Genomic DNA, 27,621 nt, shown 5'->3' with positions numbered 1-27,621 from the left:
TATTCTTTGAAATTTTGACTTTGGCTTAATGCTTGATGTAGAGCAATGTTTTTTTTCCCTGCAAAATTACATAGAATATAAGTTTCAGAGATGAAACATTTGAGTTTTTTAAAAATCATTTAATGAGCCAAAGACCTACCACATGGAGATAAAGCTCCTGAAGCTCACCCTAGTTCAGAAATATAATTTATACATAGATACACATATAAGTACACATACACACCTAATTCAGAGTCATAGATGCAGGAGTAACGTTGAGGAAATGAATTTGGCTTCAGAATAAATGAATCAGAGGAAAAAAAATCCCATAGTGTCATAGCAGTAGACAAGTTTCTACAAGTACTGCTGCTTTCTCCCCCTCTTTGTAAGCCATAATATCTACTTCTTACTCCACACTGTCTTTCAGGGTTGACTGATTTCTTTATCAATTACCTATTTCTACTTATTGTCAAATTTAAAAACACATTAAATATTGGTAGTTCAAAAATCTAAAAAATGGTACTGTGTACCTAGTTTTGTTAATAGGGAGATAATAGGATGTAAAATACAGCAATATGTTGATGCCATCATCCTGGGAAGAAGGAAAGTGTTTTTGAATAATTAAAACAATTATTAACAGATAATTCAAACAGCAATTAATAAATTAATATAAGTTCATCTCTTTCATAAGCCTACATTTATTTAATCATTTTTCATGAAAACCTTCCTGGAATGAATTGTGTTTACCTGTCTTTTCATACCGAGGATACAAAACCTAATTTATCTTTTATTATCTTTAAATATTGTATAATGAATGTGGATCGTTCTATTGTAATTTTAGTTACAGATGATATGTGTGCTAGAAAGGACTGTTTGGGATCATTTTCTTCTTTTTTATAAAGCCAGGTTAAAAGATGTATGGGCCATGTTTTTTTACTTATTACTTGGTCTTCCAAAGATGTTTCTTCTTCACTGTTGCCTTTGAGAGTTTATGATTTGCAATCACCGATCAAAACATTTTTTCATTGTCTTTGCTTTCTGTGCTTCTAATACAAGGTCCTGAGGCTTGACCTAGTCAGTCTGTGCCTATTCCTCCTCCTCACCTCTATTAAATTTCTTCATGGAACTAAAAATGTCACTCGTACTCTCTCAAGAATTGGTGCAAGGTTGTTTTGGGAAATGGGGCCTACTTCAAAGATCATAACTTCTTCTTGATTATAACAATACAATATGTAGGCAGTCATATATTAGGCAACACTCTTATCCAAGTCTTTCTCTAAAACATTAGGTTTTAAGAGATTTGCAGGTCCAAGAATTTAAATCAGTATGTTTAATCTTATAGCAAGTTGAGAAAGTTTCTACTTGTACAGTAGATGAATTTTCTCAGATAAAGGGTCTTATATGTTGTGCTAAATTTAGACTTTATCCTATAGGCAATAATCAAAGATTTTTAAGCAAGGGAATGAAATTATCAGACTTGTGTTTTTGACATATGTGTAACAGGAGCAAAGGTAAAAGAGAGAGGGAGAGGTGACAAGGAGGGAGGGAGAGATCACAAGACTAATTAAAGGCTGTTCGAGAGCACGATACAATGTTAGAACATTAATGATGAGGACCCTTGACAATAAAGAGAAAGGTTGGCTCCAAGAAAAAATTAAGAAATATAATTCACAGCACTTGAACCACTCAGTTGAGTTTATTCCATTTGTGTGAGAGAGGAATAAAAGACAATTTTAATATTTCTTGCTTGAACAGTTGGGTAGAATGTGGATCACCATTCTAAAAACAGAAAATTGGAAAGGAAAAGGAGGATGATACTCAGGTGGGTGGAGATAATAATGCTTTGGTTTTGAATTTGTTAGAGTTGAAGTACCTATAAGACATATAGGATATTAGTCTCCTAAGTATATAGAATACTATAGGCCTGAAACTCAGAAAAAAGAATGGACTAGAGATACATATTTGTATAGCCATCCACATAGAGCTATCAGATGAAGCAATTGTAAGATGAAATCATTTAGGAGGATTTATGAAACAAGATTTGAAAATACCTGGATACTCACTCCCAAAGGCTAAAGTCTCTGTCTACAGTGCAATTTAAGTTTTAAATTGACAATATAAGGGCAGTAAAATAAACTTTGGTAACTTAAAAACATGTAGATAAGGAAAAAAAGCACAATAAAAATTAGAAAATATTTGGAACTGAATGAGAACAAATGGCTATAAAAACTTGAGTGTTTATCCAAAGAAAACCAAAACACTAATTCGAAAAGATATATGCACCCCTATATTCACTACAGCACTATTACAATAGCTAAATATGGAAGCAACCTAAATGCCCATCAATAGATGATTGGATAAGAAGTTGTGGTACATATATACAATGGAGTACTACTCAGCCATCGAAAAAATGAAATCTTACAATTTACAACAAGATGATTGGACATAGAGGATATTAAGCTAAATGAAATAAGTCTGACAGGCAAAGACAAATACTATATAATTTCACCTATATGTGGAATCTAAGGAACAAAATAAACGAACAAACAAAATGAAAACACTCAAAGACATAGAGAAAAAGCTGATGATTGCCAGATAGGAAGGGGGTTGGGGGACTGGGTGAAAAAGGTGAAGGGATTAAAAAGTACAAATTGCTAGTTACAAAATAGCCATAGAATTGTGAAGTACAACATAAGGAATATAGTCAATAATATTGTAATAACCATTTATAGTACCAGGTGAGTACTAGACTAATCACGAAGATCACTTTGTAACTTATATAAATATTTAACCATTATGCTGTACACCTCAAAGTAATATAAAATAATATTGAATGTCAACTCTAATTTAAAAATTAGAAAAGTAAATGAAAATTTAAAAGATTCTTAAAAAAGAATATATGAGTTTACACATAGCACAATCGTAGGGATTTGTTTCAAAAGGAGAAAGAAGTTGAAAGAAATCAAATAAGATAGACTGTTTTCTCTACAAGTAGGGCACTAAATCCCAAGAGTAAGAGGAATGCGTGCATGCAGAAGGAGGGCACTTGAGTTCTGTGGAGAGTAAGCAGGGGAGTGTCTAGGGACTAATAATATAATTTTCAAGTTTTGTTAAGAACTCAGCTGAGATTGAAAAAATCTTTTTCCCAAAATATAGCTACAAAGTCCTGTATAGTTTATTAGAACTGGCTTGCAAATTTGAGTCTGAAAATCCTACTGGCCAAAACAATGAAACATGATTCTCTTCTCCCTTGGATGAAAAAATTAATTGTTCAAAAACAAGGGCAGCAATTCATGGTAATGCATGATTTCCAACTTTCAGTATAGATTGATATCATAATGCCAAAGTACAATTCAGTATATGTAATTGTATTTAGGGTCAAAATGATGATACTTAGGTATTTACTTCTGTGATAGCTTTTATTAATTATTGGGTGATAAAAATTTCAGTTAAAATTAGAAAATTTGGAATTAATATCTTCTGAACAAGAATTGAGGGGTTAGCCTGAGTACCTTGGGCAGATTACTTGGAATTTTTTTATTGTGAATGTTGTGACATATATATTTAATTTTATCTTTTTCTAAATGGCTTATCAATTGTCTCAGAAACATTTATTAAGCAATTTGTCTTTGCTTCAGTGATTTTTAAATGCCGCTTCTATCACATTCTAAATTTCAATGGTTCTTGGGTCTGTGTCTGGGCTTTGTTTTCTATTCCATTTGGATGGTTGTCTGTTCTTACACAAATGTCATGTTGTTTTAATGTTAGAAGTTTTATGGTATTTTTAAAACTTTACTCAGGGATAACTGAGAATACCGACAACTATAATTGTATATATTTAAAGTGTAAACATAATGATTTTATATATACATACATTGTGGAATGATTACCAAGATCAATAAAAGTAACAGATCTATTAACTCACATAGTTAATTCTTTTTAAATTTGTGTGTGTGTGTGTGTGTGTGCGTGCGCGTGCGTGCGCGCATAGTGAGAATGCTTAAGATCTATTCTTAGTAAAATTTAAGTAGAAAGGACAAGATAGGACAAGACTGGCCAACATTTCTTGCTAGTGCCTTTTATTCAAAAGCTCAAATCTTCATAATAATTGATGAAAGCAAAGCACTTAAGCATTTGTTGTAAATGCTATGTTATTTGCAACTGACATTGAAAAGAACTGTTTATCATTAAAGATCATCTGAACAAATGTCACTTCAAACCACTTCAAAGTTGTTTTTTTTTTTTTGCTTTTTGATGTTTTACTTATGCTAGGCAAATTATGAAAGTGCCGTAACAAAGAAGTAAATATATCTATGCATTTAGCTCTTCACAGAATTGTATATATTAAATGTGTCCCAAGATAAAACATCATGTACTTTAAAATGTAAGATTAACAGTTTTTCCATACTGGTTCTTTCTTAATAAGAACATATGGAAAATGCCATATAGGAATCTTTTCTATTTCTTTAAGCATAGTAGTATCAGTTTTAAGCACTGACCCCATGCTTTCTCCCAATTCTGGCAGCAAATCGCTTTCAAACGTGGTTGCTGGATAGTTAGATGTTTGTTGATTCAGCTGTGAACCTCCCTTTCCTAGAGATTGCCAAATAGCTGAATTTGGGATGATGTTCTTGGTAAATGGGGCCAGTTGTTTACTACAAAAATGAGCTGAGAGCACTAATCACAGAGATACCAGAAGTGGCCAAACAGTGGGTCTTCTTTTTCTATCAGGGTGGTCTTCATTAGAGACAAAGACCAAAGTTCATGTGGAGAGTTTCCTCGTATCAAGCAAAGGCATGCTTCTAAATGTCTTTTTTAACATCTCTGTCGCTTAACTGGAGTAAGCCACCCTGTGGCAAACGACATTAGCTGAGCAGGCCTCAGTTCTGGTGGAGACTCTTCACTAAACCAGTGACTTCTTTGTGATCTTTTATCACTTGGATTTGGTTGAGTAATTTGGTGTTTTAGTAGCTATTCAAAAACTGATGCTGAAAGAAAACATCTGATTAAAACAGTCAATGAAAAATTATTTCTCGAGTCCCTATTGTGTGCAAGCTGTGCCTAGTAAACACTGTACAGTATATACAAAAATAACATCTGTAATTTGGGGAAATTTACAATCTAGTTGGGAAAAACAAGATATATACATATACCGATAGATTATAGTAAATACATGATGTGAGAATTAAATAAGTATAGTTTTGTGCTGGAAGAGCAAAATGAGATGGAAGAATAAGGGAAGGGTTTTTGGAAAAGATGGATCTTGAATTAGACTATTGATGAATAAGCGGCAGGAAAAGGGAAGGGCATTTCAGGCAAGATAAATCACATGAACAAAGGCTAGACATCTAGGCAGTAAGAACGGTGGATTTATAGAACAGTGAATAAAACTGGCTAGCTGATAACAGATTCCTTCTGTTGGTATAGAGTGACAGATAAGGTTTTAAAACTAGGTTGGTGCCAAATTGCATAAGACCTTTGATTCCAAGCTATGTCGGGGGCAGAGTAGTCAGGCCTAATATCACATTTTTGTACTGTGAAAAAAATATTAATCTTGTCCTCTTATCTCTCAAGTGAACCAGTCGAAGTTTTATTGATGTGCCTGGTTTCTTCCCACAGTGGTCACAAATTTATATCCTTTTATACTTAGTCTAGGTGGGATTCTCTGTAATTTTTGTCTGAAAGGGTATAGAATCTTCTGCCTACCCAGGATGAATCTTAGTACTATTTGTTACTAATACTAATAGTACTTAATACTATTTTTACAGTGAGTTTGAACTGAGGCTGCTCACTAGATTGACAAGTAAATCTTTCCGCCCAGAGGAGAGTAAGTAACAACTAGGGCAGCTGTCTTTGAAGATAATTCCTGTTCTCGGTACTAGGCCTATAGCCATTTCCTCCAATTCCTCTTCTTAACAAACAGTAAAATGAAGGCCCAATTATTGCCTGTTTTTTTATAGAGTTTCATCAATATGTTCATGGCCTTGTTCCCAAGGACTTTTCTCAAATCTTATTAATCATCTGGGGAGACCCTCATACTCCCTCTTCTAGAAGGCTATGTCTCCATCAGTATCTCATCTTGTCACCATTTTATCCTATTTTCAGATCAATAAGTTAGCCTGATAGTTTCACAGATTCTTGCAGAAGACATGAGACTCCTGAGACAGAGACAACGAACAATTTATTATTCTCAGCTGTAGTACTTTCCATAGTATCAACATTTTTGCACTGATTCACTAAGCCTCAATCCTCATGCAGTAATGTGAAGATAGCTCGATGGCGTCTGCATGTGCAGTAGATTACAGTATGTAAGAGAAACTTTGAGCTGAGGGAAACTGAATCTTTTATAATGGGTAGTTATAAAAAATAATGTGTTCCAGAAAGAGATATTATTATATGGACAATAGCATTCTTGCATTTTGCTAAAGAGGAAGATACTATCTCTAACTCTGCTATACAAAAATCCCTGAAAAGTTAGACTGGAACAATGGATAGTCAGTACCTCATTTGCATAATGTACAGAAATAGAAAGGACAGTGGACAACAACATGTTAAGTGTTGGAGTTAGAAAGATGAGTAAGATACATTTTCCTCCATGCACTTGCCTTTTATTGGAATAAAGAAACAAACCCATAATTACAATGTAGTGTAATTAGTGATAAATAGTCATATTAGCAGAGTTCTGTAAGACTATAAAGGAAGAAGCTGCTGATTCTAAGGGGAACTGGGAAAGCTCTCATATATCAGGTTACATTTGAGTTGGTAACAAATCGTATGATGAAGGAACCTTAGACAGGGAGTTAAGGAAGACTTCTAAGAAGCATGGTTGCTTGAGCAAAGACTTGAGGAAATAGTAGGGACTTACAGAATGGAAACAGTGGGCAAGGATATTCTAGAATAGGCATATGAGGAAAATATTTATAGTTCAGTGTTTTCATCAAGTCTGTTTCCATTAAGAGTGACAGACACCTAACAAACAGTTTTAAGCAAAAAATCCAGATTGGCTAATATAATCAGGAAGCCCAGCAGTGCATGCCCCTAGAGGTTGGCTGTATACAGGAGTTCAATGAATATAATCAAGACACTCTCCATCTCTAAGCCTTATTTATCTCTCTGTTGGCTTCATTCATAGGAACACATTGTGGAAAAGGCAGCCCTTGTCAATTTTAGTAAAAAGAAAGCACTATTCTTTCTTATAGCTCCAGCAAAAATTCTAAGGTGGACTCCAGTCATTCCAGCTTGGATTACATGATCATCTTTAAATTGATCACAACCACCATGGGACTGGAATACCGTATTTGGCAAGATTTGGGAAATTGGGATGGGGTCCAGAAACACTTGAACTGCAAATTGAGGAAGAGTAATTTCCCAAACAGATGGTGAGTGGATTAAAAAATAAATAAATAAAAGCCCTCTACAGGTCACATTTCGGGCACCCAATATCTGCATATACCCTTATTCCCATTTATATAACCTTTAAAATGCCTCTGGTATATGCCAGTTCCTCATAACAATATAAATCAGCCTTTTTAATCACCTACTTTCCCACTCCCTGGCAGAAACACACACACACACTGAAAGGGAGAGAATCTGATATAGTTTCCATAATATACATTTTATGAAGCCAGAGAATATTTTTGTCCTCTAGTGTATATGTTCAGTGCCAAGAACAATGCCTGACACATATTAACTTTGTGTTGAATGAGTGAATTGATATTCTTTAATTGACACATAAGAATTCTAAATGAGTCAAATATATAAATACTGAGTACCTAAAATGATACATATCCAAAGGTAAGTATCAAATCAGTCATGTTACTCCCTCAAAAACAATTTGAAATCTGAGCTTCACTGATTTTTATCTGGGGACAGGTTTTCTAAGGATCTTCAAATGGTTGCAAACTGTTGTTTACAAGTGATTATCAAAAACGTCCAATAACAATTACCTTTTTGTATTATAGTTTCATTGGGATATAATTTACACATAACAAACTGCATATATTTATATTATACAATTTGATATTTTTTTGACTTATGTATGTACAACTCATGAAACTATCACCAAAATCAAAATAGTGAACACATCCATCAAACTACAGAATTTCTTTGTTCACTTTTACAATCCTTCCTATCTATTCCTCATTTTCCTCCCTTTCCCATTCTACTACTGATCTGCTTTTTGTCACTATAGTTTATCCAAACCTAAATATCAAATAATGGTCAAAATAGCTTATTTAAAATTTTAAGTTAATATAGTTTTGTGTGTATATCAGTAGAATAAAAGTAAACTTTGCAATTGGCTTTGTAGGTTTTTTAAGAATGAATTCAAACATACTATTTAAACAAAGTCTTCTTTAGTACAAAGAGTATATGATATATTGTAAGGAATTTTATTGTTTGTGGATTTTCTCTGCTTAGTTTTTGGGATGCTACACATAAATGGATTTCAGCTGTGCTGTATTTACTGCTCAAATATATAGAATTACAAAAGAGAAAATACATGAATAACAATAATAATTTGCAAAGATTTTCAGCAATGTCATAATGAAAAAAATCAGTTTTTGATGGCTTTTTAGATTTAACACAGCAAGAGAGAATGAAAGAGAGCCAGAAACCTAGATGAATTCTTTATTTTGCTTTTTTTTTCAAGAAGCACACATTTTCTGTTTGTGGTTCTCCTAGAAGATAGAACAGTTCCTTAATTTGCAGTTGTATGCTGCTTTGTGCTAAAGTTCAGTTTCTATAATTTACTGGGAAAATGAATTTATTACTTTTGCCTTTTTGAATTTTTTTTGTCATTAACTCAGATTATTCTCACTCAGAAAAAGTAATTTTAATCTTTCTTTAAAAGTTCCTTTCCTACTTAGACTTACTATATTATTGACATGATATGTACTTCCACAAATGCTAAGGAACAGACTCTTATGATTGTTTTTTGGATCTCTGTCTCATACCAAATTCTCCCCGTACAGATCCTCTCTCCCTATGGGTACATTCTTTCTTGTTTACATATGTGAAATTTCAATCCTATATATAGAAGCTATGCTATGCTAGTTAATTTGGTTTTTTTTTTCCCTCTTTTTTTTTTTTTAGACAAAGGATAACTTTGGAAACAGTATAATTGAAAAGATAATTGTTTGAATAATTTCTTTTTAATTTGGTCATGATTTCATTCCATCAAATATTTATTGAATATACTGTATGTCTAACACCAGACAAGGCTTTCCATAATTTTGCCCTCTAGGGATTTATAATTTATATGTTGCCCTATCTTAAATGATTTATTAATTTTATGTTTTCTTAATATGACTGTTTTTCTAAGGGATATATTCACCTCTGCTTTGTTCAGATTTATAAACTAAACTGCTCAGAAGATAAATTTAAGCTAGACCATATTGAATTCTGAGGTATTTAAAGCACAACGGTTATAATAATCAATGAAAATTTGAAAATTTTCATGAATTAAATGGCCTACATGCCACTCTTATCTATAACAACAGAGTATGTTAAAGCTACCTTATAAAATATAAGAAAGGTTTAAATATCCAAAGTATGGACTTTATTTTCAACTTATTATTATAATTGAACATACTATTACATTCAAAACAATCCAAAATATGAACTTTATTGATTTTACCTACAGGAAAGTTCAGTAAATAAATTTTATTTTCTCTCTAAAAGTCTTTAAATCGTTACAATCTGTTGCCTATCAAAAACCAAATAATTATCTAAAACACCCAATACCAATAACCTTTTTTAACAGCTTTATTGATAATTGAGGTGTTGAGATAGTTATATAGTAAGTTGAATATATTTAAATTATATAATTTTCGTGTGTATAACCTGTAAACCATCACCAAGATCAAGATAGTGACTCTATCTGTCAAACTCAACAATTTCCTTGTTCACCTTTTGTAATTTCTTCCTTCTGTCCTTCCTGTCCTTACCCTTTCCAAACTACTGATCTGCTTTTTGGCACTATAGATTAATTTACATTTTTATAAAGTTTTTATATAAATGAACTCATATAATGTGTGCTTCTTTTTGGTCTGAGTTCTTTTACTTAGCGTAATGCATTTGAGATGCTTCCAGGTTGCCACATTCAGGTTGTTTCATTTTATTGATACACCATAATTACTTTATCCATTGGATTTATTAATTTTGTGGATTGTCCATTTTTAACCAGAAGGACTATAAATTTCAATAGAAAACAGAGACTTTATCACTCCTGTTGAAGAACTAGTGAAATGTTTATTGTATGCCATAGAGCATATACGTACTCCATGAGAACACACTAGCAGCCAAACTTCTGACTACTGCCAGAATAAGAATGTCAATATATTACTTTTATAATTTCCCAAGAAACTAATGGAATCTGCTAGTGTTTTGGTTCCCAGGTTTTGCTCTAAAAATGCATGTGAATTAGTCTCCAGCCTTTAGCAATTAGAAAATAATAAAACATTGTTTGTACTTGAGAGAAAGCTGAGTCACTCTTTTCTGTGCCATAAACAGATGTGAAGGGACTGAAAATAGAAGACATATTTTCATTTGTTATTTTTAAAGCTTCTTCAGTTTTCAGCATCTTGATAAAAATTGTTGCTTAGACTATTGCTGTTAAGAAGGTACCAAATGCAAGATACAAAATCAATATGCAAAAATCAGTTATGTTTCTATATGCTATTAACAAACTGTCAGAATGAGAAATTAAGAATACAGTCCTATTTATATAGTATCAAAAAATATATAATACCTAAGAATAAATCTAACCAAGGAGGTGAAAAACCTGTATACTGAAATCTATGACATTGATGGCAGAAATTGAAGAGACATATAAATGGAAAGATATTTCATGTTCATGAGTGGGAAGAATTACTATTGTTAAAAAGTCCACACTACCCAAATCAGTCTACAGATTTAAGGCAATCCTTATCAAAATTCCAATGGCATTTTTCACAGAAATAGAATAAATAATCCTAAATTTGGATGGAACCACCAATGATCCTAAATAGCCAAAGCAATCTTGAGAAAGAAGAATAAAGCTAGAAGCATCATGCTTCTTGGTTTCAAACTACATTACAAAGTGATAATAATCAAACAGTATGTATTGATATAAAAACAGACACAGATCCATGAAACAGAACAGAAAGCCCAGAAATAAACCCACTCAAATGTGGTCAATTAATCTATGACAGAGGAGCCAAGAATATACAATGGGGGAAAAAACAGTTTCTTCAATAAATGGTGTGACAGAACTGGACAGCCACATGCAAAAAAAAAAAAATGAAACTGGACCTCCTATTTTATAGCATATAGGCATTCCTCATTTCATATGCCTTTGCCTTATTGCACTTTACAGCTATTGTGATTTTTACAAATTGAAGTTTCATAGCAACCCTGCATAGAGCAAGTCTATCAGTACCATTTTTCCAATGACATTTGCTCACTTCTCTGTGTCTCTGTGTAACATTTTGGTAATTCTTACAGTATTCCAAATTTTATTATTTGTTACTGTGATCTGAGATCAGTGATCTCTGCTATTACTACTCTACTTGTTTTGATGCACCACAAACTGCACCTATATAAGAGGCAAACTTAAAAGAATGAAACTAGACTTGTCTATCACTACACACCAAAATTAACTCAAAATGGATTAAGGACCTGAATATAAGACCGGAATCAATAAAATGCATAGAAGAAAACATAGGAACTAAACTCAAGGACCTTGGACTTAAAGAGGATTTTATGAATTTGACCTCAAAGGCAAGGGAAGTAAAAGCTAAAATAAATGTATGGGACTACATCAAACTAAAAAGCTGCTCAGCAAAAGAAATCGTCAGCAAGGTAAAGAGACAACCATATGAATGGGAAAATATATTTGCAAGCAATGCCTCCGATAAGGGCCTAATATCCAAAATATACAAAGAACTCATACAACTCAATAAAAACAAAACAAAAAAATGATCCAGTCAAAAAATGGGCAGAGGACCTGAACAGACATTTCTCCCTAGAGGACATACAAATGGCCAACAAACATATGAAAAGATGCTCAACATCGCTAGCTATTAGGGAAATGCAAATCAAAACCACGATGAGATACCAGCTCACACCTGTTAGAATAGCTATCATCAACAGGACAAGTAATAACAAATGTTGGAGAGGATGCGGAGAAAAACGAACCCTCATACACTATTGGTGGGAATGCAAATTGGTACAGTCACTATGGAAAACAGTATGGAAGTTCCTCAAAAAATTAAGAATTGATCTACCATATGATCCAACAATCTCTCTACTGGATATTTACCCCAAAGACTTGAAAACCCATATCTGAAAAGATATTTGCACACCGATGTTCATAGCAGCATTATTCACTGTGGCCAGGACGTGGAAGTAACTGAAGTGTCCTATGATAGATGATTGGCTAAAGAAGCTGTGGTACATATATACAATGGAATATTACTCAGCCATAAGAAGAGGTGAAATATCGCCATTTGTGACAACATGGATGGACCTCGAGATAATTATGCTAAGCGAAAAAGTTGAAAACCACATGATATCACTTATATGTGGGATATAAACCTAAAAGCAGCAAATGAACAGGACAAACAAACAGAGACTCATGGACATGGACTATAGACTAGTGGTTGCCAGAGGGCAGGGGGTGGTTGAGGGGGGAGGTAGATGGGGTAAAGGGGGTCAAATATGTGGTGACAGAAAGAAATCTAACTATGGGAGGTGAACACAGTGTAAATATATATATATGCCTTACTGTTAAAATGTACAGCTGAAACTTAATGGATTTTGTCAACCAATGTCATCATAAAAAATAATAATAATAATAATAAAAGAGGCAAACTTAATTGGTAAATGTTGTATACTTTCAGACTGCTCCACTGACCAGCCATTCTCCAGTGTTTTTCTCTCTCATCGGGTCTCTCTATTCTCTAAGACATACAATATTGAAATTAGGCCTATTAATAACTATACAATGTTCTTTAAGTGTTCAATTGAAAAGAAGAGTCGCATGTCTCTCACTTCAAATCAAAAGCTAGAAATGATTCAGCAGTGTGAAGAAAGCATGTTGAAAGATGAGTTAGGCCAAATATAGGTTTCTTGTGCCAAACAGCCAAGTTGTGAATGCAAAGGAAAAGTTCTTGAAGGAAATTAAGTGTGCTACTCCAGTAAGCACATGAATGATAAAGTGAAACAACCTTATTGCTGATATGGAGAAAGTTTCAGTGGTCTGGGTAGAAGATCAAACCAGCTCCAACATTTCCTTAAGCCAAAGCCCAATCCAGAGCAAGGCCTTAACTCTCCTTAATTCTGTGAAGGTTGAAAGAGGTGAGGTAGCTGCAGAAGAAAAGTTTGAAGCTAGCAGAGGTTAGTCCACGAGGTTCAAGGAAAGAAGCCATCTCCATATCATAGAAGTGCAATGTAAAGCAATGTGCTGATATAGAAGCTGCAGCAAGTTATCCAAAAGACCTAGCTAAGATAATTAATGAAGGTGGCTACATTAAACATCAGCTTTTCAATGTAGATGAAACAGCCTTATATTGAAGAAGATGCCAGCTGGAGAGGAGAAGTCAGTGCTTAGCTTCAAAGCTTCAAAGGACAGACTGACTCTCTTGTTAGGAGATAATGTAGCTGGTGTCTTTAAATTAAAGCCAGTGCACATTTACCATTTTAGAAATCTTAAGGCTCTAAAGAATTATGCTAAATTTACTCTGCCTATGCTATGTAAATGGAACAACAAAGCCTGTATGACAACACATCTGTTTACAACATGATTTAGTGAATATTTTAGATTAAAAAAAAAAAAAAAGACTTCTTTCAAAATGTCACTGCTCGCTGACAATGCACCTGGTCACTCAAGAGCTCTGACAGACATGTCAAATGAGATTAATGTTGTTTTTATGTCTGCTGTACAACATCTATTTTGCAACCCATGGATCAAGGAGTAATTTCAACTTTCAAGTCTTTAAGTTTTTTTTGTAAGGCTATAGCTCTCATAGATAGTGATCTCTCTGATGGATCTGGGAAAAGTAAATTGAAAACCTTCTGGAAAGGATTCACCATTCTAGATACCATTAAGAACATTCATAATTCTTAGGAAGAGGTCAGAATATCAATATTAACAGGAATTTGGAAGAAGTCGATTCCAACCCCTCATGGATGACTTTGGGGTGTTCAGGACTTCAGTGGAGGAAGTAATTGCAGATGCGATAGAAATAGTAAGATAACTAGAATTAGAAGTGGAGCCTGAAGATGTGACTGAATTGCTATGATAAAAAAAAATCATTGCTATGAATTTCATGATAAAACTTTAACAAATAAGGAGTTGCTTCTTATGAATGAGCAAAGAAAGTGGTTTCTTGAGATGGAATCTATTCCTGGTGAAGATGCTGTGAAGATTGTTGAAATGACAACAAAGGATTTAGAATGTTCCATCAACTCGATAAAGCAGCAGCGTACTACTCAATAGAAAAAAAATTAAATTAAATATTATTCAGTCTTTAAAATATTATTGTCTTTAAAAATAAGGAAATCCTTCCATTTGTGACAACATGGATGCATCTTGAAGACATGCTAAATGAAATAAGTCAGACAGAAAGATGAATACCAATGATCTCACTCATGTGTGGATTCTAAAAAAAACAAAACTGAAAAATTTATAGATAGAGACCAGATTGGTGGTTGCCAGAGGCAGGGGATTGGGGAAGGGAGATGCAAAATGGGTAAAGGTGATCAAAAAGTATAAACTTCCAGTTTTAAAATAAAGTCATAGGGATGTAATATACAGCATGGTGACATAGTAAATAATACTGTATTGTATATTTGAAAGTTACTAAGAGAGTAGATCTTAAAAGTTCTCATTACAAGAAAAATTGTACCCTTTGCGGTGATAGATGTTAGCTAGGTATACTGTGAAAATCATTTCAAAATATATACATATACTGAATCTATGTTTTACATCTAAAACCAGTACAATGTTATATATCAATGATCTCTCTCTCTCTTTTTTTAAATACACCAGAAGTCAGGCTGATCTTTCTTTTACTCACTTACATGTTATATTTTCATTTGTGATGTATGACTTAACTGAAATAGTGAAGGACATTGAAGGAGAAACCATTTTTACTTTTCAATGTTTTCCAAATTATTTTAAACTAAAATAAAGTGAATTAAAGCATCTGTTTCAGACTTTGGTTTCTAATTTTCTTCCTGTATAGTTTCATGCTATCATAATTTTTAAATCAAAATTGTGGACTCTGAATGATATAATTTTTATTGTTCAATCTGTAAATTCTCTGAAATTTTGCTGCTTGGCAAGGATGGCCATGCCCTGTCATTTGATTCACATTTTGAACAATAAATTTGAAAGTTTAAAAAATTATTTTATAGATACAGGTATCATTAAAATTCAGTTGACACAGTTTAAAACTATTTTTTATGATTTTATGATTTTTATGTTTAAAACTATTATTTAAATGGCCAGAGCTCTACTTGGTTAGTAACCCAGGTGTGAATTGTTTAAGTAACAAAAATGTTCTCTGGCTGTTTCTAAGGTATCCTATTTGAGAAGGAAATATAGATTGTTTTTTCTCCTTTTAGTGTGTTTCTGAACTTTTAAATAAAGTTTTGATTTTAAAACATTCAACTTACAAGACTAACATCAGATTTATTGACATCTTTTATCTCTTATTCCCCTGGTCTTTGGCTCTTTATGTCTTTTTAATATTCCTTTACTATCATTTTAATGTTTAAGAAGGAGCAGATATTCATGCATTTACTTAGTAGTCCATTTTTAAATAGAAGTCACTTTAAGAACTTTTTTCATATTGTTTTATTGAAAAATAAAACATAGACACAGAAAACTATATGAAACAAATGTATATCAGAAACAATTATAAGACAAACACTCTTGTAACTACCATGCAGGTCAGGAATAGAACTGCCAGTTACTCCCAGAAGCTTTTATGGATCCCAACCCAACCACAAGCCTATCTCTCCTCCCAAAAGTAAGCAGTTCCTCTTTTTTCTTTTACGGTTTATCACTCAAGTGTGCATTTTTAAAAACTGTAGTTTAGGCTTATTTATCCTATTGCTATGACTTTCAATCTACATGTTCTCTTTCCATTACTTTTTTCCCCTTGTAATTTAGTTATTAAAGATTCCTAGTTATTTGACCTGTAGAGTTCCCCATAGCCTGGATTTTGGTGATTATAGTCTCAAGGTGTAGTTATAATTTCTCGGTCCTTGATAGTCACATACAGAGGACTGGTTCTATTGTTTTGTTTGTTCGTTTGTTTGTTTTTGGCAAGACTGTAGGTGGTATTGTGTTCTTTCATCAGGAAGCACCTAATGTCACACTTTTTTTGTGATGTTAGTAGCAGTTGATCACTCAACTGTCTAGACCCATTAGATCATTTAGGGGAATACAAAATGGAGATAATCTTGCTCTATAACTTGTTTTTCATTTATTGGCTGGAATGCATTCCCTCATCTACTATTTGCTTAGAAGTGGTACAGTAAGTATAAGAAAGGTAGAGTAAGTAAGTGCTTGACTTTTTACTTTTGTTTGCCAATTTTCAAAATAATTAGTTGGCTCCCTTTCATCCTCTAAACATGAGCAGTTTTTTTGTTGTTGTATCATTATGAACTTATGATTTTAAACATTTTTGACATGAATCAGTCTATTACAGTTCTTATCCTTATTGAAGATCATATTGTCCTATACCTGTCTGGTGGGTTCCTCTACAAGCTCCTAGAGTTCTTTTAACATGACTCTAGATTTAATACCTTTGATAGCTTTCTTACTTTCCGGTATGACAAGGTGTTCCAGGCTCATCTGAAGAATGGGCAGAAATTATGAATTTATCCATGGGGTTGTGCTGAACTAGTACTTGTAAACCATTATCCCACACCAAAAGTAGCCGCAAGAGGTCCTTCTTTTTTTTTTTTTCCACAAGAAGCAAGTCAGTCATTCAATAACAACAACAAACAACTTTTTTTTAAGCACTTACTGTGTGCCAGGTGTTGTACTAGTTGCTGGGAATATGATTGTTAATGAGAAATAAAACTGCCCTCAAGGAACTTATGATCTGTTGAGGAATTCAAAACAAACCAAAATACTACATTAAGTTACCCTGTAGGACCCAGGATGGTGTGAGAGTTCTTATAAGGGACCTGACTCAAGGTATGGGGGTCAAAGATTTGCAAGTAAAATAATGTTTAATCTTTTGTTTAAAACATAAGTCTTCCACGTAAAGAAAAATAAGGGAAAATTATTCAGGGCAGAGAAGGCATAGGCACACCTGATTTCCTTTAATTAGAAAAGTAATCAGCAGGTCTGTAATAAACATATTCCAAAACTTCCAGAAATATGATTCTGTGACCATTTTTCTGTTATCACTGCCTTTTCTCTGCCAGAAATGTCCCCAAGTAATAGTTTTCTCCACAGAATCCATGTTTTAAATTTGAGTCAAGGTGTTTCTGTCCTAATTCACACTAGATAAATAGCACTTTCTTTTAATTTGTTTTTCTTTCCAAGATGAGTATTTGAGAAACATCCTTGCTATTCCATTTTACTTGTGGGTATTTTTATTACCATCCTATTTACCTCTTCACTGAACTGCTTTTTCTAGCTGACATTCACATTTAATTGGAGCCTTTTTTACTTTTAAAGATGCTGATTCTTGTACATATCTTTTTATTCCTTTGTCCATGTCAGCAAGAAACACCGAAATAGCTTTATCTGTGACAAAATTAATACAAGTAAAACTGCAGTCATTAGCTTATGATCATTATTGATCATGACGAATCATATTCTAATTCATTATTTCAGCAAGAGTATTGATCTAACCATTTCAGAATAACATTCTAGGCTTTTTCCCAGCACAGATTTATTTAACACTATTATACATTTCTATTTCTTGAGCCAACTATTTTAGACTGCTAAAGTATAATTTCCAAAAAGGTAAAATTTTGACGCTCAGGTAAATATAAAGTAAACATGGATCAAAGATTTTATTCAACTCATTAATTAATGATGGAACCAGTAAGATATTAAGACAAGTTCAAAGAGCATTTGAAGAGATAAGTATTTATAGACAATTAAATATGTGAATGTTAGAATAAGATAGTTAACTTAGATGCAAAACTGATTAATATCCTGTATAATAAGCTATAACCTTTGGGGTTGTTTTTATCACCAGACATAAGTTATTTGCATCTCTACCTAACAAAAATCTATAAGTTACCATACAGTTAATAAACAGTGAGTCTAACTACGTGCATTCCCCTAATCTTTGGGTGGCTCTGAGTCCCATATGGCAAAGAAAGGACCTATTGCAGACCTTTGCCTTTTTTCTGAGTTGTGGATAATTTTTAAATAAGACTTACACTCTCTTAGACAGAGTTAAAGAATTTTCTTGGGTCTGAGGATTGTTCGTGAATACCTGATGAAGCAAGCTCTGTTTTAGTACACTTTTTAAGTTTTGTATTCTAATGTTAAATAACTGCCTAATGATGAATTCTTAACATTGAGGTTTTGAGAAGTATAAATTGCTCTAACTGGGCATGAAAGAAAGGCAAGGGGAATCTTTCAATGCTTAATGGATTTAAAGTAATTTGCTATGGAATAAACTCTACATTTTTATATTCCCTAGGGTTTTCCAGGAGATATTGGGATTCCTGGACAAAATGGCCCTGAAGGATCAAAGGTAAAATAAATAAATAAATAAATAGAGAGATAAATAAATAAATAAATAAATAAGAAAAAGTGTGCTATCTAGGGCTTTCTAATCTTGTATCTCAATGATTTGGTGAAAAAATTGGGAAATCAGAACACTTCTGAATATTTTTGAGTTATCTCAGATGCCTTGAATAAACTTTGTTGAACTGCCACCAATGGAAATAAAAATAGCGGCTCCTTTGTATTCAATAAAAAAAATAAATAAATAAAACTTTGTACATCTTATTTCAAGAATAATAAGTATGTAGTTTGCATGTCTGACTGTTCTTTTGATGCCATTTGTTACATTAGGGTATGTTACCTAATCTTTTGTAGTCAAGTCATTGAAAATTATTTTCCTAATTTGGTCTGGACTTAGTTTAGGGTGATAGTATTTACAAAATACATAAATCACTGAAAAAGGATTTTTTGGAAGAGATTTTTAAAAAAACTAAAAAATCATAGCATATAATAAGTGGATGAGAATATTCTAACCACTAAAACCCTTACAGCCCATAAAGTAAAGTACAATAAAATTTCATTAAAATAAAAGAAAGTCTATTGTGTCCTGAACTTATACATGGCACAAAATGCCTGAAGAAACCTAAGGATTTTAAACTTCTCTTACTGTTGTGTATATACACTAGAAATTATCTATAGCAGCATTTTACATAGCAAGCTTTGCCAGGCAGGCTGACATAGAATGATCACTGTAAGCAAATAAAGTATTGTGAAAATAAAGACATAGAAGGATGAAATAACCTGAAGTTTGGAAAATTAGCAGGTTATGAAGTATAGCTGCTGTGGAAGGTTATCAGTATGAATAGAGAGAAAATAATAGGAGATGAAGCTGTAAAGAATATTAACATAGCTATATTAGTATACTGTAGTGTCAAGTACTACAATAGTCCCTCATTATCCACAGTTTTGCTTTCTGTAGTTTCAGTTACCTGTGGTCAATTGTGGTCAGTATTTGGAACACATTTTTACTAAAAGTTATTCATTGTTTATGTGAAATTCAAATTTAGCTGGGTATTCTGTATTTTATCTGGCAACCCTACTGGCCATCTACAAACATTCCTTAAAAACAGTAATGTTTCCCCCTTCCTTTCTGTCTCCATAGAACTATTCCTCGTCCTCCTCCTCAGTATTCAAATTCCACATATGTTTTGCATCAAACCCTCTCCTGACTCCTGAATGACCTCATGCCATCAATTATCACCTTTATCCTGATCTCTGACTCAAAATTTCCTCTCCTTGCCCTTAAAACCATTTTCACTGCCAATGTTGTAGTATAGGCCCTCTATTTTTCTCCAGGATTAGTTTAATAGCCCCCAATTGTTCTTCCTGCCCTAGTCTGGCATTTCTTCAAAAGTCCTTCCAAGTGCTGATGGAATAATGTTTGTAAACTATTGATCTCATCACGTCATTCTTGTGCTTAAATTATTCAATGATCTCCACAGCTTCCAGCTTAAGGCTTATACATCTTTACTTTTCACACAAGGTTCTTTGTGATCTACACTGTAGTAGAAAGAGTAGAAAGAATACACTCTAAAATAATGATAAAAAGTGTAACGAATATATAAACCAGTAACATTGTTTATTACTATTATTAAGTATTATGTACTGTACACAATTGTGAAATACTTTTTTATAACTGGCAGCATTGTAGGTTTGTTTATACCAGCATCACCACAGACACGTGAGTAATGCGTTGTGCTATAACTTTACGATGGCTACGATAGGAGACAGGAATTTTTCAGCTCCACTATAATCTATGGGACCATCATCATATACATGGTTCATCATCCATCAAAACGTTGTTATGTGGTGCATGACTGTAGTGCCATTTACCATCACTCTTCCAAAAGCATTACTCCAGCTAAATTGTTTAGAGTACCAAATCATGCCATACTTGTTAAAATATCACAGCTTCCTGCGTGCTGTTCTTCTGTCTGGATGTCTTTCTGCCCTTCTGTGCCCTACTTCATCAGGCTAACGCTTACATCACAATGCCACATTTTCCAGAAAGCTTTCCCTGTTCCTCCCAAATCTGAGATATCTCTTCTCTGTATGCCTGGAAAAATTCCAAAAAAAAATATGTCCAGCATTAACCTGCATATGTTATAACTGATGTTTGGCTTATCTATTGGACTATAAGCTTGTTGGGAGACAAGATTAATTGACTTTATACATATCACAATAAGCATAATAACATCCATAGCATAATTGGAACAAAATAGATATTTACTGAATGTATGATTGATTGAATGACTGTATTTAAATCTGTTTTGGAAATAGAAACGATATGACTTGGTAAGTGATTAAACGAGGTGATGGGAAAAAAGTTTTAAGACAATGAAACATAAAACTTTGATTACTGATGTCATTGGCTTAAATAGGGAACACAGGAGGAGGGGCAGGTTTGGAGAATGCGAGAGACAAGAAGTTTAATTTTGTGTATATTTAGTTTGAGGTATCTGTTTGACATCAAGGTAGAAATAATAAATATCTAGTAGTAAAGCAAGCCAAAAAGTAGAAATAGTGGCATGTAGGGACAATGAAAGAGAGATGTAGAATAGAGAATGGAGTTGTGAATTTCTCGAGTCTAGTTTAGGCTTTCACCTGCTGTGTTTAAGAACTTGATACATATACAAACATATTCATTTATTAATTTATTCAACAATTCATTCATTTAACATATACTGAGTTTATTTTATGTGTTAGGCTAAGTATTGAATGTGGAATTATGAAGATTCTTAAACCATGGTCCCTCCCCTGGATGAGGTTACAGTTTAGTGAGTGATAGAAAAAAATCACAAAATGTTGTAAGAAGTGCTATATAAAAAAAGTTGGTGAAATGCAGTGAGAGCTAAGATAACTGAGCAACATATTCTGCCCTAGGAAACTGGGAATTACTTCAAGAGGAAGTTATAATTGAACTTAATGTTTTTAAGTATGAATATCATACTAGGTGAAAAAACAGGTAGATTTCTAAATTTTTCCCAGTTCAGAAATTTTGTTTCTTGAAGTTTACTTTTAAAAATTTTTTAAATTACATTTATTGGGATAACATTAGTTAATACGATTATATAATTTTCAGGTGTACATTAGAATTTGACATCTATATATTCTATTGTGTGATTACCACCCAAAGTCCAGTTTCCTTCAGCTACCATATATTTGATCCCCTTTACCCACTTCATCCTACCCCAACCCCCCTATATTTGACCCCCTTTGCCCATGTATCTCTCCCCTCCTCCCTCACACCCGACCCTCTGGTAACCACTAGTCCATTGTCCATGTCCCTGAGTCACTGTTCGTTTGTTCTGTTCATTTGTTGCTTTTAGGTTTATATCCCACGTATAAGTGATATCATGTGATTTTCAACTTTTTCTGTCTGGCTTATTTCGCTTATTTAGCATGATTATCTCGAATTCCATCCATGTTGTCGCAAATGGCAGTATTTCACCTCTTCTTATGGCTGAGTAATATTCCAGTGTATATATGTACCACAGCTTCTTTAGCCAATCTATCGTAGGACACTTCGGTTGCTTCCATGTTCTGGCCACTATGAATAATGCTGCTATGAACATTGGTGTGCAAATATCTTTTCAGATATGGGTTTTCAAGGCTTTGGGGTAAATACCCAGTAGTGGAATTACTGGATCATATGGTAGATCAATTCTTAGTTTTTTGAGGAACCTCCATACTGTTTTCCATAGTGACTGTACCAATTTGCATTCCCACCAATAGTGTATGAGGGTTCGTTTTTCTCCGCATCCTCTCCAACATTTGTTATTACTTGTCCTGTTGATGATAGCTATTCTAACAGGTGTGAGCTGGTATCTCATTGTGGTTTTGATTTGCATTTCCCTAATAGCTAGCGATGTTGAGCATCTTTTCATATGTTTGTTGGCCATTTGTATGTCCTCTAGGGAGAAATGTCTGTTCAGGTCCTCTGCTCATTTTTTGATTGGACCGTTTGTTTTTCTATTGTTATAGAGTCATATAAGTTCTTTGTATATTTTGGATATTAGGCCCTTATCGGAGGCGTTGCTTACAAATATATTTTCCCATTCGTATGGTTGTCTCTTTACCTTGTCGATGATTTCCTTTGCTGAGCAGAAGCTTTTTTAGTTTGATGTAGTCCCATTCATTTATTTTAGCTTTTACTTCCCTTGCCTTTGAGGTCAAATTCATAAAATCTTCTTTAAGTCCAAGGTCCTTGAGTTTAGTTCCTATGTTTTCTTTTTTGCATTTTATTGATTATTCGGATCCTTAATCCATTTTGAATTAATTTTGGTGTGTGGTGATAGACAACAGTCTAGTTTCATTCTTTTGCAGGTGGCCTTCCAGTTTTCCCAGCACCATTTATTGAAGAGGCTTTCCTTTCTCCACTGTATATTTTTCCTTTTTTGTCAAAAATTATTTGTTCATATAAATATGGGTTTACTTCTGGACTCTCGATTCTGTTCCACTGGTCCGTGTGTCTGTTTTGCTGCCACTACCATGATGTTTTGATTACTGTCACTTTGTAGTATAATTTGAAGTCGGGCAGAGTGATGCTTCCAGCCTTGTTCTTTTTTCTCAGGATTGCTTTGGCAATTCGGGGTCTTTTGTGCTTCCATACAAATTTGATGATTTTTTTGTTCTCCTTCTTTAAAAAATGCTGATGGGATTTTGATGGAGATTGCGTTAAATCTGTATAATGCTTTAGATAATATGGTCATTTTAACTATGTTGATTCTTCCAATCCAAGAACACGGAATATCTTTTCATTTCTTTGTATCTTTTTCAAATTCTTTTAATAGAGTCTTGTAGTTTTCATTATCTAGGTCCTTCACATGTTTTGTTAAATTTATTCCTAGGTATTTTATTCTTTTTGTTGCAGTTGCAAAAGGAATTATGTTTTCCACTTCTTTTTCTGACACTTCATTACTAGAGTATAGGAATGCTATGGATTTTTGAACATTGATTTTTGTATCCAGAGACTTTACTGTATTTGCTTATTGTTTCTAGTAGTGTTCTTGTGGAGTCTTTAGAGTTTTCTGTATAGTGAATCATGTCATCCACAAGTAGTGACAGTTTGACTTCTTTGTTTCGTATTTGGATGCCTTTTATATCTTTCTTTCGCCTGATTGCACTTGCTAGGACCTCCAATCTTATATTGAATAACAGTGGCGATAGTGGACAGCCTTGCCTTGTTCCTGATCTTAAAGGGAAGGTTTTTAGTTTTTCACCATTAAGTATAACGTTAGCTGAGGGTTTGTCATATATGGCCTTTATTATTTTAAGGTACTTTCCTTCTATACTGATTTGTTAAATGTTTTGATCATAAATGGACACTGTATCTTGTTGAAGGCTTTTTCTGAATCTATTGATATGATCATATGATTCTTATTTTTTAATTCATTTATGCGGTATATCACATTAATTGATTTGCGTGTGTTGAACCATCTCTGTGTCCCTGGGATGAAGCCCACTTGGTCGTAATGTATAATCTTTTTAATATGTTGCTGTATTTGGTTCACTAGTATTTTATTTAGGATTTTTGCATCTGTGTTCATGAGAGATATTAGTCTTTAGTTTTCTTTTTTGTGTTTATCTTTACCAGGTTTTGGTATCAGAGTAATATTGCCTCATAAAATGAGTTGGGAAGTATGGCCTCCTCTTCGATTTTTTGGAAGAGTTTGAGGAGAATAGGTAATAAATCTTCTTTGAATGGTTGGTAGAATTCACTAGTGAAGCTATCTGGTCCTAGACTTTTACTTTTTGGTGGGTTTTTGATGATTGTTTGAATTTCCATACTGCTGATCAGTCTATTTAGATTTTCTAGATCTTCTTGATTCGGTCTAGGAAAATTATATTTTTCTAAGTACCAGTTCATTTCTTCTAGGTTATTAAATTTGGTGTTATATACTTTTTCATAGTATTCTTGTACGATCTTTTGTATTTCTGCGATGTCAGTCGTAATTTCCCCTTTCATCCCTGATGTTGTTTGTGTCCTTTCTCTTTTTATTTTAATGAGTCTAGCCAGGGGTTTGTCAATTTTATTAACCTTCTCAAAGAACCAGCTCTTCATTGTATTTATTTTTTCTATTTTTTTTTTGTTTTCAATTTCATTTATTTCTGCTCTAATTTTGATGATTTCTTTCCTTCTGCTGACTTTAGGCTTCATTTGTTCTTCCTTTTCTAGTTTTTTTAATATGAAGCGTTAGGCTGTTTATTTAGGCTAATTCTTGTTTTTGGAGATAGGCCTGTAATGATATGAACTTTCCTCTTATGATCGCTTTTGCTGTGTCCCAAAAGTTTTGATGTGTTGTACTATAATTATCATTCATTTCTATGTTTCTCTTGATCTCTCTTTTTATTTCTTCCCTGATCCAGTTATTCTTCAATAGCATGTTGTTTAATCTCCATATATTTGTGGTTCTTCCCAGTTTCTTTTTGCAGTTGATCTCTAGTTTCAAAGCATTATGATCAGAGAATATGGTTGGTATGATTTCGACCCTCATATATTCGTTGAGGCTATTTCTGTGTCCCGGTATGTGGTCGATTCTTGAGAATGTTCCGTGTGCACTAGAGAAGAAAGTGTAAGCATCTGTTTTGGGATGGAAGGCTCTGTATATGTCGATTATGTCCAGTTGGTCTAATGTGTCATTTAAGGATGTTATTTCCTCATTGATTTTCTGTTTGGATGATCTGTCCATATCCGACAGTGGGGTGTTAAGGTCCCCTACTATGATAATGTTTTGGTCTTTTTCTCTCTTTAGTTCTGTTAGTAATTGCTTTACATATTTCAGGGCTCCCTGACTAGGAACATAGATATTAATAAGTGTTATATCTTCTTGGTGCATGATTCCCTTTATCATTATGAAATGTCCCTCAGTATCTTTCTTTACCTTTTTTATTTTGAAGTCTATTTCATCTGATATTAGTACCACTACTCCTGCTTTTCTCTGAATGACATTTGCTTGAAATATCATTTTCCACCCTTTCACTTTGAGTCTATATTTGTCTTTGGAGCTGAGATGTGTCTCCAGGAGGCAGCATATGGTTGGGTTTTGTTTTTTGATCCATTCTGCAATTCTGTGCCTTTTTATTGATGAGTTTAGTCCATTTACATTTAGGGTGATTATTGAAATATGAGGTCTTCTTATAGCCATTTTATTTTTTGCTTTCTGGTAGCTTGGTGTTTCCATTGCTTCCTTGTTCTTGTGTTTCTGTTTTCTTTATTTTGGTTGGCTTTTGTGGATTTTCCCCTTAGTTCTTGTTTTATGTTATATACTTCAGTTCTGAATCTTTTGTGTGTGATTACCATTACAAATATGAAAAGGATAGCTATATATATACAGTCCATTTTCTTCTGCATGTGCCTTATCTCCATTCCCCTTTACAAATTTGGATCTTTGAATCCTCCCCTTTACAGTCATTGTTATCTCAATTTGTCCCTATGTATGCTGAATGTTCATTACTATCTTGCTATAGCAATTCTCTTATTATTTAAGCTTATAATGGCCTAATCTTAATAAAGATCGCACTCCTCTGCTTCTATCAGCCTGCTAGTCACCTTACTCCTAATTATGTATTTTTTTTTTTTTGTCATTTTGTTTTAGGTGAGCTGACCCCTTTCAGTATTTACTGTAGTGCAGGCCTTGTAATGGAGAATTCCCTCAATTTTTGTATGTCTGGAAAGGTCTTAATTTCTCTTTCATATCTAAAGGAGAGCTTAGCTGGACACATTATTCTAGGCTGGAAGTTTCTTTCACTTAATAGTTTAAATATTTGATTCCATCCTTTTTGGCTTGTAAGGTCTGCTCTGAGAAATCCGATGATAATCTTATGAGTTTTCCTTTATATGTTACCATCTTCTTTTCTCTGGCTGCCCTGAGAATTCTATCTTTGTTGTTGATTTTTGATAACTTTAATACAATGTGTCTTGGTGAAGGCCTTTTTGGGTTGAGATAATTGGGTGTTCTGTTGACTCCTTGAATTCTAAGTTCCAGCTTATTCCTTAGATTTGAGAAATTCTCATCAACTATTCATCTGAAAATGCTTTCTAATTCCTGTTCCTTTTCCTCGCCTTCGATAATGCCCATTATTCTTATATTTCCTCTCCTGATGTTATCAGCTAGTTCTTGTATTTCTCTTTCATTATTTTTCATTCTTCAGTTTCTCTCTTCTTCCTTCTGATTTATTTCTACGTTTCTGTCTTCGATATCACTGATCCTTTCCTCCACTTGGTCAACTCTATTTCCCAAGCTTGCTATTTCAGTGTTCAACTCTTGCAGTGAGTTTTTTTTTATCTTCAGAAGATCTATTCTGTTCTTCTTGAGGGTTTTTAATCTCCTTGCTCTGCTCATCTAGTTGTTTTTTCAATTCCTGAAATTGTTGATATGACTCGTTTCAGAACTCATTGAGTTTATTCAGAAGAACCATCCTGAATTCTCCATCATTTAAGTCATATATTTTTATGTCTGCAAGCTTATTTTCTGGAGATTTTTCTCTTTCTTTCTTGGTTGTTCATGCTGCTTAATGGACGGTTTCTCCGCCCGGGCATTATGGAAGTGTATTCTGCTGTTTTTCCAGAAAAAAGATTTATTTTATAAAGGTCTCTCTTTAGCCTGCTGCAAAACAGGCCCTTTCTTTTGGTTTCCAGTGGGTGGCGTCTAAGCCTCTTGGATCTCTGCTTATATAAAGCCTAAATAATGTTTTATTTATTTTCTTGTAGAAATTTAATCACACTCGCTACTCTCAGTTTCAGTCCTTGTCGGTGTTAGCCAACAGTTTCGGTAGCGTTTGCTCAGATTCTGCTGGTGCTCCGCGGTGATTGGTCTCGGAGCGTGGGGGGAGGGGCCCTCTGGGTTGGGAGTTGGGGCTGCGGCTCAGCCTCGGTTTTGCAACCATAG

General features: G+C 33.7%; 1 protein-coding gene across 1 annotated transcript in view; it reads left to right on the top strand.

The window, feature by feature from the left end:
• COL24A1 (collagen type XXIV alpha 1 chain) overlaps positions 1-27,621 on the top strand; it is a 288,275-nt gene that overhangs the window by 93,932 nt on the left and 166,722 nt on the right. The window contains exon 21 of the mRNA XM_039838730.1: positions 18,645-18,698. Coding sequence (XP_039694664.1) covers positions 18,645-18,698 — 54 coding nt within the window. The remainder of the gene's footprint in view (positions 1-18,644; positions 18,699-27,621) is intronic.

Source organism: Pteropus medius, unplaced genomic scaffold (assembly GCF_902729225.1).
Source record: "Pteropus medius unplaced genomic scaffold, Ma_sr-lr_union100, whole genome shotgun sequence".
NCBI lineage: Eukaryota > Metazoa > Chordata > Mammalia > Chiroptera > Pteropodidae > Pteropus > Pteropus medius.
This window is presented reverse-complemented; position numbering and strand designations above follow the sequence as displayed.